The sequence below is a fragment of the Hydra vulgaris genome, chromosome 11 (assembly GCF_038396675.1).
Source record: "Hydra vulgaris chromosome 11, alternate assembly HydraT2T_AEP".
Classification (NCBI taxonomy): domain Eukaryota; kingdom Metazoa; phylum Cnidaria; class Hydrozoa; order Anthoathecata; family Hydridae; genus Hydra; species Hydra vulgaris.
This window is the reverse complement of record NC_088930.1, coordinates 22,348,767-22,368,214: the sequence shown is the minus strand read 5'-3', so window position 1 is coordinate 22,368,214 and position 19,448 is coordinate 22,348,767. Positions and strand designations below refer to the sequence as shown.

The window sequence follows — 19,448 nt, the reverse complement described above, 5'->3', positions numbered from 1 at the left end:
TTTTATCTTTTGAACAAAGCAGACACAGCTGGTTTTAATGAAAATGATGACTTTTTCCCATGATGGCATGCTGACGAGTTGGGGGTGTTGAAATATTGACGAGTTGGGAAAACCTTTTTTTTTATAAGAAAAACTTATTTTTAAGTAATTTTAAAAGAAAGCGATGCTCCAAATTTTTTATTTTGGTCCAAAAAATACATAAAACGCAATATATCCTATGCGCATGCGCGAAACTTTACAATGCTGGTGTGTAGCATGAAATAGTAAATTTGTATGGTTTCGAGTAATTTCTGGCTTCTCTGAGGGAAGACTCTAGGTGTAAATGAAATCATTAAATTACCCTCGATCCTAACCAACCCCATCCCCCCCCCCTATGCCATCATAGGAGCAGTGGTACCCTACGATGGTATACTTGCGCTTTTTTTACAATAAGAATAACTTATAAAAAAATAAAACTGATGAAAACTCCGAGAGTAATTATTGTTCTAGATGTAACAAGGAATGTATCCATATTAAAACTTTTATTATTGATCTTCAGGATACTGAATAATGAAGCTTCAAAGTTAAGTATGCCATCATAGGCGCCTTTCCCCTATATTATAAAAATAAATTAAAAAAAACCACCCACATCAACGTCGATATTTTCAAAAATAAGAGTTATAATAAGTTAGTATTATGAGTTTTTAAAAAATACAAACATTTCAATATTAAATTTTAAAACAAAAAATTTTTTTTTTAATTTTTAAATTCGGTTACTTTGATTTTGAAATTTCAGGAATCTTTTTTAATAGATCTTCCTTAGAATCGCAATAGTAACTATTCATCCAAATCTTTTTTAATTTAATTAAAATTTTACCAAACTCTGGTCCTTGTTTTATTCCACGAGTTTTTAAGTCTAAGCCTGTAATCGGAAATATGGGTATATCCCACTTATCTATTTCAAAACTTTCAGTAATTTTTCCATGATAAAACATCAACTGACGGACGCGTTCGCGTACCGAGGCATCTCCTTTACTTGAATTTAATACAATTAAATCTTGGTAAGGCTTTAATGGGCACTTTTCAGAATAATTGCGCAAAGATCTATGCGAAATAATAAACAAGCCCATAATACGTTCTTTATTAGATAATTTCCACTTAGACGCAAAATCTTCCATTATCTTTTCATTTTCCAAAAGAGTTACAAGCAGAGTAACAGGAGAGACATCCACATTCCGAGTTTGTGTCCAAACTGTTTCAAATAATTTTAAATCATCTTCAAGGACTATGGGAAAACCTGAAAAACAATATTATTATTGCGTAAAATCGAGGCAACAAACATCCCAAGCAAACGTTCAAACATGTAAAATAAAAATTAAATATATCAAGTCATAACTCATAAGAAATATAAAAAAATTGGTTGATAAATTTTTTAAAATATACTTTAAAACCAATTCAATGTCAAAAAAAAAATAATAATAAAAATCAAAGGAGCTTGCCACAGCTCACGTTTCTAAGTAAATTTATATTTCTTTCTTTGTTCGTAATTTTACTGTATTTAAAAAAGAGTACTTTAAAAGTACACAAACTAAGGGATTCCACCCTAATAAAAATATCTTTTTTCAGAAGTAAAAGCAAAAAATGCTATGAACCGTTAATGAAAGTTCTCAGTTATCAAGTAGGTTGAGATAGACCACTCCGATTCTGATAAACTCCGATTGAGAACTCATGTTATGCAGGTGTAACAATATTATAAAACTAAGGACCCTCTTTTCCCAGTTGGAATAAGTGTATCATCGATTCTCCAGAACCACACAAAGGCATATAATCGACAAAAAAATTGTACCGGCACTAGTGTTTTTATATGGAATTTTACAAATTTTAGAAAACATTTAGCGATTTCAGACAAATTTTCAAAAATAAACCAAATTAGATTAAATTAATTTTAGTTGCATAAAATTGAAGTTTGTATTATGTACTAATATTATTATGTACTAATATATTTAAATTAAATCTTAAAAATTTCTGACCCAGAAGTACCAATTTAATCTGAAAAATTACTGATTCAGAAGTAATTTTAAAACAGAAAAACGACCAAAAATATATTTATTCTGTTAGCATTATATTAAATAGACAAGCTTCTTTTCTTTTTTTTTTTAAATAAAAGTACGAATATTGACTTATATAGAGATGTCTTCAATAATATATATGTAATTAAAAAATATTTAAGTTTTGGAGTGGAAGACTATACTCTGTAGACCCAAATTTCAATATGATGCATCATGCTTTTTTTTTCTTCCGCTTTTTTCAACCTGATTGTTAATAAACTAAGTGCTTAATGACAAAATAAACTTTATAAATAAAATTCTTAAGGCTAAGTATTCTCAAAAATAAATAAAGACTCTTCATTTATTTTCCCAAACTACGTCTTAATTTTTTTTAAAGAATGTTTTGAATCTAGTAATAAAACTTTCGTATTCAAATCCAATATTAACAATTCCTAGAAATTTTTCTTGGAATTGTTAATATTGGATAATGTTAATTGTTAATATTGGATAAAAAGCAAAAGTTATCTAAGAGATACCTACAATGGTTAACATTGACTTCTCCTCCATGCATTTGTGACCTAGAAGGATGGTAAGTTTGTTTGTCCAAATAGCAGCTTTAAAAAAGTGTTTTTGACTAAGGATATTCATTAAATGATCAAATTACCCATCGGTAATTCCGTGTGAAAGCAACAAGTTGATAAAGTATTCTTTTTATAAATGTTTAGAGTTTGCTCCATGTCTGGAAGTTATCTTAAACACTAAAAAAATGCTGGATTCACTCGTGGTTAGTACCATATATACCTTTTTTAAACAAAACTCCAATTTTAAGTTTAACAGAGCCTTGCTAGAAATTGTAGGAACAATCTTTGAAACCCGATGTCTGCTATTGCAGTTTCATTTTCAAGATAAAATCGAATTGAACTTTCAAACTTTTTATGACTTGGAACATTTTTTGTGAAAACAAAGTAAACAATTGAAGTCGTCCATAAACTCTATTGTCACACTATTTTTGACAATTAACCTGTCCCCCTCTCCTCAAGTAACAAATCGTCACGTTTGCCTGACACCCCCTAAAATCACGCAACAAAATTTCTCCCCCCACTTCCCCCATTTTTGTATACTTTTTGATTTAAATACGGTTTTAAATTTTCTTAGCTGCTTTCAGTTATTTAATGAATACATTTTAATACATATAAATTTTTATTATTATTATTTAATATTACTTTGAAAGTCATTATTTGTACGCGTTACAAACAATAAGCCCACAAAAAACTATTATTTATGCGCGAAAAATGTTTAAATTCTTTAATTTTTATTGTAGCAATATATTGGCGTAGAGGAGTGGTTGATTAAACTTACATAATTTTAGGCACGGTTACCAAGTGTGAGGGGTTCAATTCTTCTCTAGAGAACAAATTTTTGGGCTTCAATGTTTTACTTGAAAGATGTTTTATATGCTTTTACTATTATTGTTGTTTTATTATATATATTTATATCTTATTATATCTTATATATATATTATATCTATATTTATGTATAATTTATATTTTATAAGTTTTACATGACTGATATGCAGGGTAGCTACATCGACTGACTTAAAAAGGTTTTGGGGAAAGTTGAGTGTGCATATATACTTTTTTGCACTTTTATAATTTGTTATAAAATTGTATAAATTAACAGTGACTAAATGGACAAATAACCTCCAAAGATATTTAATTTTTGTTAAATATATAATTTAAATAACTTCTTTTGCAATAAATTAGTGTTGTGGTGCAGGTTATACTAACATTATAATATTATTAATTATTATTAATTATTTTTTCATCGATGATATATCAGATTGATATAAATATATAAAGCCGTATACACAGCGGAGTCTACTTGGTGTAATTAAGGCGATTTAAAATATTACAGCGTCTGCATGATATTTTGCTGACCATAACATATTTCAATTAAAGGATCAGGTCTCTGACAAGACAAAAAAAAATGAAATAAAAATACAATAAAAATGTTTGTGCTAAAAAAACCCATTCCAGAGATTCTTTTTTTTTTTTAAATTCTCCCAAAAATCTTCTTTGTCCAGATATGAATGGGATTTTAAATAAATACGTTATTTAGGTGAACATCATAATTTGATAATATGATCTGTTATGATCATTTATTGAAAGTTTTCCTTCATTATAAGTTCTTTCTTGGTTGGAATTCTTAATTTTTAAATGAAAATTGATGGAAATGTTTCATTTTAACAACTATATTTAATTAATATCTACTAGAACAGATTAGAACTAGGATCTATAGTGGGTTAGCGCACTTTTTCAAATTTTTTAACTAAAATCAAGTTAAAGCTGTTGATCAAAATTAATCTAAAGACTTAAATATAGTGTTCTTTAGGTTCACTATTAGAAGAAGTAAAAAGATTTTGAAAGTTATATAAAAAAGAGAAGTTTTTTTAAACATTATAAAAACCTGAAACAAAAAAAACTATAACACCTAAAGCTCTTGTTTGGACATAACATGCTGACAAAATCATGCTAATTCCAAATAAAAGAATTTGAATAACTTAAAAATCACCTTAACTACACCAAGTATACTAATCTACTAAAATTTAAGTCAATTTAAAAAGTAAATTCCAATTTAAGTTAAATTGGAATAGCCGCAGTCGAGTGTACATCAACTAAGCACTTATTTAATCAATGCAAAAAATTTTCTAGCTTGTTTTAAGCTAGGCACTCATTTAATCAATACAAAAAATTTTCTAGCTTGTCACAAAATTTAATAGTTTCCCTCTTCCCTTGTAACAAATCCTCACAAAATCACTAACCCTCCCCCTCCCCTTTGCATGACGTAAATTGTGGGTATCCCCATTTATGGGATTTAAAAATTTTATCAAAATTAAAACGGCTATAATTTTCTCAGACGTGGGCAAATGTTCTTAGGGTAAAAAATGTCTTTTTTTTTTAATTTAGTAAAAATCATGTTCATATCAAAAGTATTTTTGATTAATAATTTATTTCTTACCAATATTTTCTGTAACATTAAGCTGCTGCATCAACAAAAGTAAGTGAGGGGCAAGTGGACCAGTTAAAATTTTGCTAACTTCTAACCAGATTCTTTCTACAGCTAAATTCTTTAATCCTTCTGATAAGTTTTTAATAGTGTTTAATGTCTTTTCATCATGATTATGAATATTTGGAGCTATGCGACCATAAAAACGAAAATAACGTAATATGCGTAAAAAGTCTTCTCGTATGCGGTTTTCAACATTGCCAACAAAACGAACCTAGACAAAACTTGTTAATTTAAACGTCAATATTTATACCAATGTTATCAGTGCTGTTTTTAGTTGATCCAAAACATTTTTTTTTTAAATATAGGCTCCTTTAATGAAAATATGTATATATAATTTTTATGTATATATAATTTTTACTAAAAATTTAAAAATATATAAATTTTTACTAAAAATTATATATGTATATAATTTTTAGTAAAAAATATTTTTTGTTGCTCTACAACAGCACTGATAGATAAAAAAAACAGAAATAAAAACATTGATTTACCACGCCTTGTTTTAAATCATTTTCTCCGTTGAAATAATCATATAGTACAGCATTTACATCCATACTCATGCTATTAAAAGTCAAGTCACGTCGTTCAGCATCCAATTTCCAGTCATTTGTAAACTCAACTTTTGCATGACGGCCATCTGTTTCGATATCATAACGAAGAGTGGTCACCTGAAAATCTCTGCCATTGTAATGGGCAGTTAATGTGCCATGCGCTAATCCTGTCTCAATAAATCTAATTTTATTTTCAGAAAAAACCTCAACCATTTGTTGAGGAGTAGCAGTAGTGGAAAGATCAATATCTTTAGCTGGATTGCCTAATAGTACATCTCGAACTGCACCCCCAACAATTCGGATTTCAAAACCCTTTTTTATAAAAATATTACACAAGCCTACAACATCATCATCTAAAAGACTATTTATGCCAGGAAACTTGAATCTATCAAGCTGTTTAGAGTATGAACTTATCATTTTTATTGTAGTTGTGCTGATGTATGATGCACGAATACATTTTAGCATCTCATTTTGAAATATAATTATACCTATAATTAAAAAATTATTATTAATTTAATTGAGACATAAAATACATGAAAACTTTCTGCACACATACATATAAATATTAGAGCTGTTCATTATGCAAAAAAGTTTTTAAAACTGCAAACAAAACAAAATTGAACTTTTTGAAATTCTGATGTTTGTGTAAAAAAAATTTTTTTTACTAAATTTAAATAACTATTCTAGAGCCACCTTAAAGCTATTGAACATTTAATGTGTTCCTAATACATAAAAAAAGTTTTTCAAAACTATGTGTTGCTGGGTGTCAAACGAAATTATAAAAGTTTTGAAAATGATAATCAATTTATTAAAAAATTATCATTTTAGACTTTACTGCAAAGAAAATAATTCAACTAAATATTACAAAAGGTAATTCTACAAGATTCTTCGTTAACAATATTTTTTGTGTTTTTTTATAAAATTATTATTATTTTTGAAACTTATATTATTTCACTTTGTTTAACACCCAATAATTTATGAAAAACTATTATTTTTTTAATATTAGGGACCCGTTATATGTTTAACAGTTTAAAGTTTTTTAGTTTTTTTACATAGAGGACACATATATATATATATATATATATATATATATATATATATATATATATATATATATATATATGACTGACGTCATACTGAAATAGCCTGCTGCCAGGGGCTTCAGTAAATACATCGACTGACAAATATCCTGATTCGCAGCGGAGTGCTGCTACATCGACCCTCATGAACAATTATACTATTATTTTAAACATAGCTAAATAAATTTTTTTTAATTCTGATGAAATTTCAATTTACTTTTAAGAGCACAATCAAGTCTTTAAGATGCAAGATTTACAAGCCAACCCTCCTAAAAAACAAAAAAAACGAAAAAAAAAAAAAAAAAACTCAAGCCAATGAAAAGTAATTCATGAAAACAAAAAACTCTTAAATAAAAATATATTTTTAAAAACTCATGTTTTTGTTGCCTCTAACTTCTTTAAATATCAAACACACACTTTCGATGTATTGCTTATTTATTTCCTATTTACATATATATACACACACAATAAATAATAAAGTGAGCAATACAGATTATACATATGTATATATATATATATATATATATATATATATATATATATATATATATATATATATATATATATATATATAACAAATAAAATAATAGGCAATAAGAATTATTTAAAAATCTGATTTTTCGCTTATCCAAGAGATTTCACCATCAATAGAATCGTCACTATCTTCATGAACATTACTTTTAGAAGAATTTTTTAAAGAACTTGAAGAATTAAACTTAGTTACGTTAAATAACTTTGGATCTTTTAAACAGGAATCATTTGCAGAATGATGCCAATCACTTTTTGTATTTACATTATGAGATTCTTTTTCATCACTTTCATAATCGATTTCATCGGTGTTGTCATACGCCTCTAATTCATCTGTAGTTATGTGATCTCCGGATTTTATAAACCGAGCAAACCTATATTAAAAATTCAAAACAAAAATAAATCTATTTAAATAAAGTAAAATCTTCGAGAAATAACAATTAAAACATTTACAAAAATAATGAAACATTTAAACAGCTAATTTTCATAATAAAACACTAAACAGTAAATTCTAATTATTATAGATCTATAAAGAAGTTGTAAAAACTCTTGATAAAACTTCTTATAAATAGTTTTTTTTATGATAGTAACATTCAATGCAACTATTTTTAAACAGACAATAAAAGTCTATAAACAAGCTGAAAATTTTTGTCTTGTATTTTTATATATTCTAAAACCTGTATAACAGATTATTCTAGTTTTATAAACAACAACCTTTTCAACTGTATTTAATATGGATTCCAACCACAACTATTTATTTACAAAATAGCATCAGTACTTTACCTTATGCAGTAAATTTGGAAATAAAGAAGTTATCGGATTTAATAGCATTCCTAAACACTGCAATAATTTATGTACAAAATAACATTAGTACTTTCTTTTATATAGCAAATGAAAAACCTGAAAAACTATGGTTACTTTAATGACCACAATATATCAACACTAAAAAACGTTTGCATAATTTTATTCAACAAAAAGAATATTTTCTAATAAATTTACCAAGTTTATTTATAAACAATACCATTATAAAAAAGCTCTTTCACTAATAAATTATATGTTTCACTAATAAATTATATGTTTCACTAATAAATTATATGTTTCACTAATAAATTATATGATGTTTTCACTAATAAATTATATGATGTTTTCACTAATAAATTATATGATGTACACAATGCAATTTATTTACTACATGAAAATACTTGGTTTAGGTAATCAATCAATTTCTGAAATAGTTGGCTGAATAGTTACATTTCAAGGTTGTTTACAAATAGTTATATTACTGACACAACAGCGATTAAAATAATAATTATAATTATAAAAATATATATAATAATAAAATAATAATAATAAAAATTATACTTATAATAACAATAAACATAAGAATCACAGTATTAATAAAAAAAACAAAAACATTAATAACAATTAACGATAACAATAATAATAATAATAATAACAACAACAATAATAATAAAATCAAAGTCAAAAACTGATCAAATGTAACAACTAACAATGACATAAAACAATTATTTAAATTGACAACAAGAAAATAGGAAAAATAATAACATTAAAAATAATATCAATGATAACGATAATAATAACAGAAATAATAATAATAATAAAAAAGGTTAAAAATAAGAAAAAATATATTCTACATTAAAAGATGTAATACTATCAAAAAATAAAAACTGACAAAAAACAAAAATAAAATGAAAATTAAATAAAGAAAAACAAATAAACTTTGAAAATAGTAGAAAATTTAATATATTTTATACATGCATCCGCAAAAATACATATACACATATACAGATACATAGATATACATACACACATACATAAACATATGCATACAGAAATACACATACCTGCCTATATACACCCACTTACAAATGTATACATACACATATAGATATACAGTTTTTAAAATATATACAACTTTAAAAATGTCTGACCAACAACAAAAAAAACACATGACAATATGAGCAATACACAACGATGCTTAATGAATAATACACAAGAATGTTTTAAAAAAACAACAACAACAAAAAAACAATACAAACAGCATATAAAAATACATAATAAAATAAACAATGTATAAAAATACAGGACAAAATACATGATGATATTTACAATGTACAAAAATAAATTAAAGAATTAGTTAATTAAAAAAATTGTTCTTTTTTTCATTCTTTTTTCGCTGTGAAGTTCGTTGTTAAAAACTTTATTTGATAGTGATTATTACTACTATTTTTCATTTTTGTTTTTAACTTTTAACTTTACATTTTATTTCTAGTAGTTTTTTTTTTTTGTCTTTTTCCAATTCTTTTTTCTTTTCAATTATTTATTTAAATTGTTTGGTATTGCTTATACTTCATTTGCTTTATAATTTTAAAAACAACTTTTTGATTGTCTTTTTCTTCATTTTTTTTAAACTGTTAAAAAACACCTGTGCCATTAACGATGTTTTTGCAAGAAAAATCCATGTTAGCTACACCAACTAACCAAGTTAGGTACATCAAGAAATACTACTAGTTTAATACTAGTGTAAACACATGAAAAAATTACAAGAAAAACACACAGCAAGAATTAATTTGTTTTCAAAGTTTGCTTATTGATGCTTAAAAAATGTCAAGGGCCAAGATATCATAACTAATGACTCCAAGATGTCATAACTAATGACTTCAAGATGTCTTAACTAATGACTTCAAGATGTCATAACTAATGACTTCAAGATGTCATTACTAATGACTTCAAGATGTCATTACTAATGACTTCAAGATGTCATAACTAAAAAACTTTTTCTTAATGCTAAGGCACTATATATTTTTTTAAATTTGTATTCATATTCTAACAGAAAAAAAATGTTTAAAATATTAACTATATATTCAACTAAGATATTTAAAAAGCCATAAATCAAGTTTACTACTTAATTGGCTAATTAAGTCTAACTGTCTAATTAAGTCTAATTGCTCAAATTAATTGTCTGATGCTATGAAATAGGTTCAAAAGAAGTTTTTAAAAAGAGAAAAATAATATGATAATGTAAAAGAAATTAAATAATTAAATCAAGTAAAAATAAAAACAAGAAAAAGACAGGTAAAGAAAAATAATTAAACGAAAAAAACTTTAAAGAAAAGAAAGTAAAAGAATAGGGTATAGGGAAGTAAAGAAAAAACCAAATAAGAAAAATAACAACTAAAAATCAAATAAAAAAGGAAAAGAATAAAAGTATGTAAATAAAAAAGACGAAGAAAGAAAAAAAACTTGCATATTAAATAAAAATAACTAAACTATATTTGTAAAATAAGGAAGATTCTTTGTTGTATTGTGTTTGTTATTATTATTCCTTTATTGTTTTTTTTTTTTGTTATTTTTATTATTACTATAATTTATTATTACTATATTTTATTATTATTATAATTATTACTAATATTATTCTCTATTATATTACTGTTATTGTTATGTAAACTCTATCATTGTTATTATATATTGTGTTATTACATATTATTATCACATTATTTTAACTGTATTATTAAAATTATTAGGTGTATTTTATATTTTTATCATCTTTTTTTTAATTATGTTTATATATGTTTTGTATTATTTAATATTGTTGTTGTTGATTTTATTTTTAGTTTATTTTATTTAGGTGTCACTCTTTTGACTAGTTTTTAACTATGAGTGACACCTAATCTGATTTGTAAAAATATAAATAAATTTGTAGTTTTTAAAATTTGGTTAAATAAATGAATACAACGGAGAAAATAGAATCAGCCTCACCTTTATTTTTTGTTCTAATTTTAAAAAAATGGCAGTGAAACAATTATTAAATCTACTTTATCATCTAAATCTTATCATCTTCTATTACAACTAAAAAGTTTATAAATTGGTATGTTTAACGAATTACAAACAGAAAAAAAATAAAATTATTCAATTTGTGGAGAAAATAGAATTAGTCTCATTTACGCTATATACAAGAAAATGCAGAAAATATTTTGTTTTTATGCTTATTTAATATTTAGTATTACTTACTGATTTTTTAATGACTTCAAATATGCGACTTGACATACAAGTCACAAGATTTTGGATAGTTTCTATAGATATTTCATTCCCAGCTTCTCTGATACGAATTTTCAGTTCCAAAGTGGATTCAAATTGCTTACCATTTTCATAAAACTTTCTAGAAACTATTCCCCATAGATTTTCAATTGGGTTAAGACCTGGACTACATGCAGGCCATTCTATTACGTGAATATTTTTTCTCTAAACCAAGCTTTTGTAAGCATTGAATTATGGATAGCAGCATTATCTTGTTGAAAAGTGAAATTTTCACCCATCAATTCCTCACCATGTTCAAGCAAACTAATTTCTAATAAGTCAATATAGTCCTGTGAGTTCATTTTTGTTGAAATCCATGCCAGTGGGAGTTTTCCAGCAAAAGAAAAAGCCCCCAAACCATAACAGTTCCACCACCAAAGTTACGACTCATTTGAGTTTCTTTTTCTTTTTGATGATCGTGCCAGTAACATGGATAGCCATCAGGACCATCTAGATTAAACTTTTTTTCATCACTAAAGAGAACTTGATACCACTCTTCCTGCCAAGACATGTGTTCTTTTTCAAATTGTAATCTAACTTCTTTATGACCAGCTGTAAGTTTTGGTTTTGGTTTACGCTTTTTTTAAACTGTGTTTGGATCTTCATGTAAGAATTGTCCCACACGTTGAACAGATACAGTAATTGTAAATCAGCACCAATTTGAGATGCAGTCATGTGCTGAGCAGCAGCACAACGTACAATAACTCATTTAGTACGTATATCAACTTTACATTTGCCACCACTTTCCTTATAAGCTACATAACTAATGCCAATCTTGAAGTAATTATTAACCACTTTTGTAGATCTTTTAATTTTCTTTGCAATTTCCCGATTAGATAAGCCTGTATCTTTACATGCTTTGATTACTGCTAATACTTCATTCGTTAAACGCTTACCACGTCCCATTTCAAATTAAGGTATCAAACACCAAACCTTAAAAACTTTATGAGCACTTATTTCACAGTCTTTGTTTAACTTACAAATAATAATAAAAGTCACAAATGTGTATCACCAGATCAAAATATACAAGTAAACTGAAAATAATTATTGATGAGGCTAATTCTATTTGTTACTGCAAATATCAAGTATATTACACATTATGGTTTTATCAAATGTACCGTAATTTAATTATGCTATATTATAATCTAAAAAGTTCTTGTTTGTAACAATAATTATATGTGTGTGCTCCTTTTTCTACCCTTTTTAAGTTGTCTCATGTCTGCCTGTCTTATGTGTTAATTTTATTATTTTGAGTAAATGTTGCGCTTGAGTGAACAATGTGTCAATTGGCCTTATTTAGGGTATGAACTATTGAATCGTAACTGTAAAAATTAAATACAATAACGCAATACAATACAAAAATATTGCATTGCAATACCAGAGAAGTAATAAAAACATTTATTGGTGCTGTTTTGGTGTGATGAAAAACAATTACAATAACCATTGTATTGTTTTGATAAAAAACAATACAATTACTATTGTAGTGTATAGTATTATATTAGAGTATAGTATTGTATTTCTATTTCAAATTTTATAGGGGCGTCATTTTTGAAAAATGAGGCAGTTTAAAATACCAAATAAATATTGTTCTTGATTTTTGTAACAAAATTTGCGCAAGAACAAAGAACAATTGTTTCAAAACGGGGGGCAATTGCACCAAAAACTGTACAGGCAAGCCTATTTTGGTTTGTATTTCTAAACTCTAAATGTCTGCATAATATTGCCTATCTGATGACAGCCCTACTAATATGCAAAATAGCATTGATAAATTATTTTATTCAGTATATCAAATATTACTAGTATAAATCATAAAATTTTAGTAACACCTTTTTTTCAAGATTACATGGCACATCGACTGGACTAGTAAAACATTTTTAATTTTTAACATGATAATAACTTGTTGTTTTTTTTTAATTATTGTTGTTGTATTATAAAAATGAATTACAATACAACATTTCCTGTTATTGTGTTGGAACATTAAAATAATATTTCTTTAGATATTGTTATTGTATTATAAAAATGAGTTACAATGCAATATTTATTGCTATTGTATTACAAGATTACAAAATTGTAAATCATAGATATTGTTAAAGTTTATAAAAACTAATACAATAACAATAGTAATTGTTTCTGTTATTGTTTTCATTACAATTACAATAGTCTGAACCCTAACCTTGTATTTAAAATTTCTTTCTGTACTCATCATTTTAAAGCTGCAAGTGCAACTACAGCTTTTTTTTAATCATTGTTACAAAATCTCTCAACTCTCTGAGGGAATTTTGTAACAATAATTAAAAAAACTACCTTGTTGTCGCATTCTACTTTGGGCATGGTGGGGATTGAATTCAAAACTCCTCACTTACAAATCAAGTACTTGACCACTACTACACTGTGACTAATTAACTATTATTTTCACAGCAAAAACTTATAGATTTTGATAAATTAAGTGGATTAATCAAACTTATTTTCGTATTTTTTAGCAACAGAAAATTCATATTCGGCTGTACATTTAAAATAATTTTTGTTTTATAAGTATATATTTAAAAATTCCATTGTGCTTAATGACTTATAAATTTGGAAAGGAAATCACTAAACAAGTATAATATTTTTGGTATAAATTTTTTCTTTTTTTTCATACAAAAAAAGTTGAATATGTCAAACCAAATCATAAAAGCCACACTAGATCAAGCTAAACACCTCGGATAATTTGTTAAACAAAAGTAATATCAATAAAAAAAGGTTACAACTATTCCAATTCATTGATTCATCTTCCAATTAAATATTAAATTCATACTTTAAAGAATAAAACAAGAAGTTAAGTAAAAACATTACATTAAAAGTCAAAAGAATTTTTGTTTTGAATACCTAATACCTAGTGATACCAATACCTAGTAATACCAATACCTAACTTATCTTTGTCAAATAAACATCATTGCCACTTATGCTTTACCCTGCGATTTACGCTTGGACATTAAGAGATGTGAACTCAATACCAAATAATATAACAAAAGAAAAATAAATATATATATAAAAATAAGATAAATATATAGAATAAAATATAAATGAAAATTTTAACAAAAATAACAAAAAATAATAGAATTAAATATAAATGATAATATAAAATAATAAAAACCAATATACTTTAATAGAAAACCACAAAATACTCAAATGCACTACCATTTTAGAAATCTTTAAAAACTACACTAGTTTTTAAAGATTTTTTTTGAGGTTTAAGAATGGTAAAGAATTAAAAAATAAGAAGGAGAAACTGATGAGCGAAACATGAAAAGTTATTTTTAACTATATATTTTCCACTCTTTTAAAGAAGAATATCTTAAAGTGAAGATATCTTATATTAAAGTAAAATACTTCACCTAAGAAAGCAAGTTTCAAAATCTGTAGATTTAGCTATTATAATTAGGCAGACCATTAACTTACTCAGGGCCATATTTAATCCCTTGCAACCCCTGGAATAAAAAGTCCTATTGGTTCCTTGCTTCCTAATTTTTTTTCCTTTAATTGACTCATCACTTGTGGTAGGGTTATTTTTTTGAATACATTTTTTTCCTTAAAGGAACAAAATTTAACTGGTTCCCATAAAAAATCTTAATTTTTTAAATTTGCTAAATAGACAAGAACCACCTTAATAAGTAGTAAAATATATATATATATATATATATATATATATATATATATATATATATATACATATATACATATATATATATATATATATATATATATATATATATATATATATATATATATATATATATATAGATAGATATATATATATATATAGATATATATATATATAAATATAGATATATATATATATATAAATATAGATATATATAAATATAGATATATATATATATAAAAATATATATATATATGTATATATATATATAAATGTATATATATAAATATATATATATATATATATATATATATATATATATATATATATATATATATATATATATATATATATACACATTAGGGTGGTTCAAAAATAGGTTATGTCAAAAATTTGACATAACCTATTTTTGAGCCCTAGCTTATGATCTGCCTTGACCCCAAAATAGTACTTAAAATTTTTTACAAAGATTTTTTTGATCATCGGAAAGGTCCCCACAAAGGGCAAAAGGGTCAATTTTTGCCCCGTTTTAAGAAAAACTTTACCCCGCTTGTGGGACCCTTAAATTTTAACCAATTTTGAAAAAAAATTATCCAATAACATGGTAATGAGTTATACAACTTAAGTTTAAGGGGCTCTTTTCATAAATAGTTTTTTAAGTAACTTTCAGAAGAATTATAAAACATTGAAAATCATCAAAACATAAAATGTTTTTTTTAAAAAAATAAGTATTTGTTTGAATACAATAAAAAAAAAACTTTACCAATACAAAACAAAAACCAAACATTTACAAGTGTTTCAAAAATAAAAACCAAACATTTACAAGTGTTTCAAAAAGTAGATATTAAATAATACTATTGAGTGCAGTTTTGGCATGATCCGACTTTTTTCTACCATTTCGATTTCGCTTGTACACATGAGTAAAAAGAAACTTATCTTGCCTTTTCTCTTCTGAATGTGCTTTATTAACAAGTTGTTGAACTAATTTGACTGTTCTTTCTGAACAATCATTCACAACATCAAGATTCATGATGGCTGATAGAAATCATTTAAAATCCAATACTCTGCAGGAAGCTTCATCCATTGAACCTCAGCTTTTCCATGACCAAGCATGTCAAATATAAGCCAGGACTTCTCTGTAACTAGTGGAACTAAACTGGGAGGCTCATCCTGTGAAAAGTTTAAGTTTTTCAGAATGTCTTTATCCAACACCTGTCTTTCTAAGGAATACTCCTCTATAGAGGGTCGTTTCAGACCAAATAGTCTCTTAGCCATGTTGCTACGTTCTTTACATTTCTGATCTGCAATTGCTATAATGACTAAATATGGGTCAAGGTACCAAGTATGTCGCATAATGGATTCAGAAACAGCTTGAGCTCCAGCTTTATTCAATTCCTCAAACCTTTTCATCTGCCAGTATGCTTTCATATCCTAATAGTTAAGGGTTAGATTTTTCAATGTTTAATTTAAAAATAAATAATATACCTACTTTTTGTATTTATTCAAAATTATATCTTTATTTTAAAACAATTATTCACACCGTGTACCTGCGTTGGAGCAGTTAATCTTAGCTCCGCTCTAAGAAACCATTCAGTGTAAAAAATGGAAAGAAACTTTGTCATTTCAGTGATTTCATCCTTGCTCTCTTCATTGATTTCAGGGATTTTTTCCATAAGTAGAAACAGTTTTAGGTAAAATAAACTTTTAGCCATGAATCTGGCATGATGAACAGCTCCAGGATTGTGAAGTTTAAACCTGTCAGTGTGTGACAGTACCATCAATGTAAGTTCAGCCAATTCTTGATAATCTTTACGAAACTTTCCATCCTAAACAAATTTTTTTTCCTAAGTTATAATAACTTAAATTACTACAAATTTGTAAAACTGGAAAATTATATGCGAAGTACTACTTTACTATACTATTTTTTGGAAGCAAGAAGAGATAATTAGATTTTAAATTAATTTATAAAGCTATTATTACTCACCTTCTTAAAAACTTTAGTGCTAATTATATATCTGCAAAATTGAATAGCACTCAGCCTTTGTTCATTAATCCAGGAATCAACAGGAGTTGATAATCTTTTTAAATCTTGATTTTCAGTATCTAGATCATTCCAATGGTTCTTCAGAAGTTTAAATAATTTGTTTTCTGGTCCTGAAGTATGGCTACTTGGATAAAGCTCCCAAAAATGGGTAACATGACGCTCAACAATATGGTGTCGACATGCAGTTAATAACATAGGGCGCTGTAAGTGCACAATGATTCTGCTACAAGCTCCTTTTGCTTTACCTGTGTTGGCGCTAGTGGTATCAAAGCAAAGACACTGAACTTTATCCTCTAATCCAAAGTTAGAAATAAGTTCTTCTATAGCTTCTTTTTGGTGTTCTCCAGAACCTGAGTCGATTACTGGAATTCCAAGTAACTCGGTTTGTCCTTTAATCCTAGCAAGAACAGCTAACCTATCTTTTGAAAACTGTTTTCCTTCAGTAAGTTCTTTCACAATTTTTCCATCAAAATGAATTGTTATCAGAGAATTTGAAGATTTAGAAATGCTTTTTATATGGTCTCTGATTTCATTTGCACCCATTACCACAGCATTCTCTGCTGCTCTGTATGATGAAGATTTAGAGCATACAAACTCAGACATGCATCCTCCAGAATTGACAATAATACTGCTAAGAATTGCTGTATGTTGATGTGGAGTTAAACCCTCTCCAACTGCTGTGTGAGCAGTACGGTGCAAGATATCCTTTGGTATGTTGACAGAATTTGTAGGATCAATATATGACTCAATTTCAAATTCACTATCACTTGAATTGCTTTTATTGGTATTAAAAGAACTTAATGAATTTTCAGAATCAGTATCTGATACATTGTTTAATTTATTATAACTCCATTTAGATTTATACTTTCTTTTTAATGAATATTGAAATCTCTTATCCAATCCCCCTAACTTTCCTTTCCTTTCCTCTAATTGGTCTTTAAGAAAAGCTATGTCTTCCTCTTTGTCATTTTGGTTTCTCAACCTATCTTTTCTTATTTTTTCAATCATATTTAGTGGGTTTTCTCCAATCCAGAAAACCTTTTTCATATTTTCTTTAAAGTTCTTTCTTTTTTTAACTTCAGCAGCGTTGTTTCTTTTGCTTAGGCTTTTCAGCTTCATCCAGTCTTTCACCATTTTTGTGACCTTGATCCTATAAAATGAAATTATTATTATTAAATGCTTATAAAAACTTAAAAATATATTTTAGTGTTTTGATAAGGTTATACAGTTTGATCTATCATTACCTTAGCTTCTGAGTTGTAATTACTTCAAATCCACCACGTGTCCATGGAACTACAAGTTTAGATATTATGCAGCAATGTAACTGACTGGTAGGACAATTTGGTGAGAATGATCCACTTTTGTTTGGACATCCTACAATAAAACTCAGTTTAACTTCAGGTTTAGATTTTCTCAGAAAGTTGTAGTATTGAAGAATTTCTTGTGTAGTTGCAAATTTATTGTTAGGAATAGTACAATTTCTTTTTCCCACTAAAAAAGTATCATCAACTCTTTCAATTTTCTTTTTGGGTGGCATCATATAAATTATTAATATTTTATGTTAGTCTAAAATTAAATGTTTACATATAAGTATATTAGATGAAATAATAAAATTATATTTTAATTTTAAAAATGAAATTTTTATTTTTTATTTTATTTAAAATCTTTTTTATTCTTTATTCAAAACAAAAATTGTTCAGCAAAAAAAGTTATGTTTTCAAATATTAAATTATACAAAAAAATTGAAATGTAAGATATTTTGAAAATTCCCACTAAAAACCCGCTTTTTGCTGAAAAAATGAAATTCTTTGAATGTTTATTTTTGAAAAGAGTCCCTTAAACATAAGTTGTATAACTCATTACCATGTTATTGGATAGTTTTTTTTTTTTAATGGTTGAAGTTTAAGGGTCCCACAAGCGGGGTAAAGTTTTCATTAAAATGGGGCAAAAATTGACCCTTTTGCCCTCTGTGGGAACCTTTCCAATGATCAAAAAAATTTTTGTAAAAAATTCTAAGTACAATTTTGGGGTCAAGGCAGATCATAAGCAAGGGCTCTTTTCAAATTTTTGACATGACCTATTTTTGAACCACCCTAATACACATACATACACAACCCTCGAAATTAAGAAAAATAAGGTTGGCAATAATTTGCCAACCTTAATCTTTTAGAGCTTGGCAAAAAAAATTTGATAAAAAGGTCTTACTATAAAACATAGAAACGATGTGGGCAATTTTTTGTTGACCTCAAACACTTTTATATATATATATATATATATATATATATATATTTATTTACCCAAAGTTAATGGACTGTAGTCCAGAGGCCACTAGTATTTGCTAAAACAGGGCTAGGTATATTAAAAAAGAAGTTGTCTTTTTTTTTTAAATAAAAAAGAAATAAATTCATAAATAAA

The 19,448-nt window shown here is 26.3% G+C and overlaps 3 protein-coding genes across 3 annotated transcripts in view; all 3 read right to left on the bottom strand.

Moving 5' to 3' along the window:
- Positions 1–657: 657 nt before the first annotated feature.
- On the bottom strand, positions 658–6,155 carry LOC100199396 (CCA tRNA nucleotidyltransferase 1, mitochondrial). The gene is made up of 3 exons (XM_065810477.1): positions 5,585–6,155; positions 5,046–5,307; positions 658–1,276 (listed from the first exon to the last, which is right to left on the bottom strand). The coding sequence occupies exons 1-3, from the start codon at positions 6,107–6,109 to the stop codon at positions 753–755; spliced, it is 1,311 nt and encodes a 436-aa protein (XP_065666549.1). The 5' UTR covers positions 6,110–6,155; the 3' UTR covers positions 658–752.
- Positions 6,156–7,320: 1,165 nt separating this feature from the next.
- The window catches only part of LOC100199498 (nuclear envelope integral membrane protein 1), a 32,948-nt gene continuing 20,820 nt past the window's right edge, over positions 7,321–19,448 (bottom strand). The window contains exon 9 of the mRNA XM_065810474.1: positions 7,321–7,625. Coding sequence (XP_065666546.1) covers positions 7,328–7,625 — 298 coding nt within the window. The 3' untranslated portion in view covers positions 7,321–7,327. The remainder of the gene's footprint in view (positions 7,626–19,448) is intronic.
- LOC136087524 (uncharacterized) lies at positions 16,415–18,633 on the bottom strand. The gene is made up of 3 exons (XM_065810472.1): positions 18,278–18,633; positions 16,974–18,183; positions 16,415–16,815 (listed from the first exon to the last, which is right to left on the bottom strand). The coding sequence occupies exons 1-3, from the start codon at positions 18,571–18,573 to the stop codon at positions 16,498–16,500; spliced, it is 1,824 nt and encodes a 607-aa protein (XP_065666544.1). The 5' UTR covers positions 18,574–18,633; the 3' UTR covers positions 16,415–16,497.

Coding starts and splice junctions, on each gene's coding strand:
- LOC100199396 (XM_065810477.1), bottom strand. CDS start 6,109: ATGCTAAAATGTATTCGTGCATCATACATCAGCACAACTACAATAAAA. Junction 5,308..5,584: donor ATGATTTAAAACAAGGCGTG/GTAAATCAATGT, acceptor AGTTTTGTCTAG/GTTCGTTTTGTTGGCAATGT. Junction 1,277..5,045: donor TAATGTTACAGAAAATATTG/GTAAGAAATAAA, acceptor ATTGTTTTTCAG/GTTTTCCCATAGTCCTTGAA.
- LOC136087524 (XM_065810472.1), bottom strand. CDS start 18,573: ATGATGCCACCCAAAAAGAAAATTGAAAGAGTTGATGATACTTTTTTA. Junction 18,184..18,277: donor ATTACAACTCAGAAGCTAAG/GTAATGATAGAT, acceptor TTCATTTTATAG/GATCAAGGTCACAAAAATGG. Junction 16,816..16,973: donor GCACTAAAGTTTTTAAGAAG/GTGAGTAATAAT, acceptor AAATTTGTTTAG/GATGGAAAGTTTCGTAAAGA.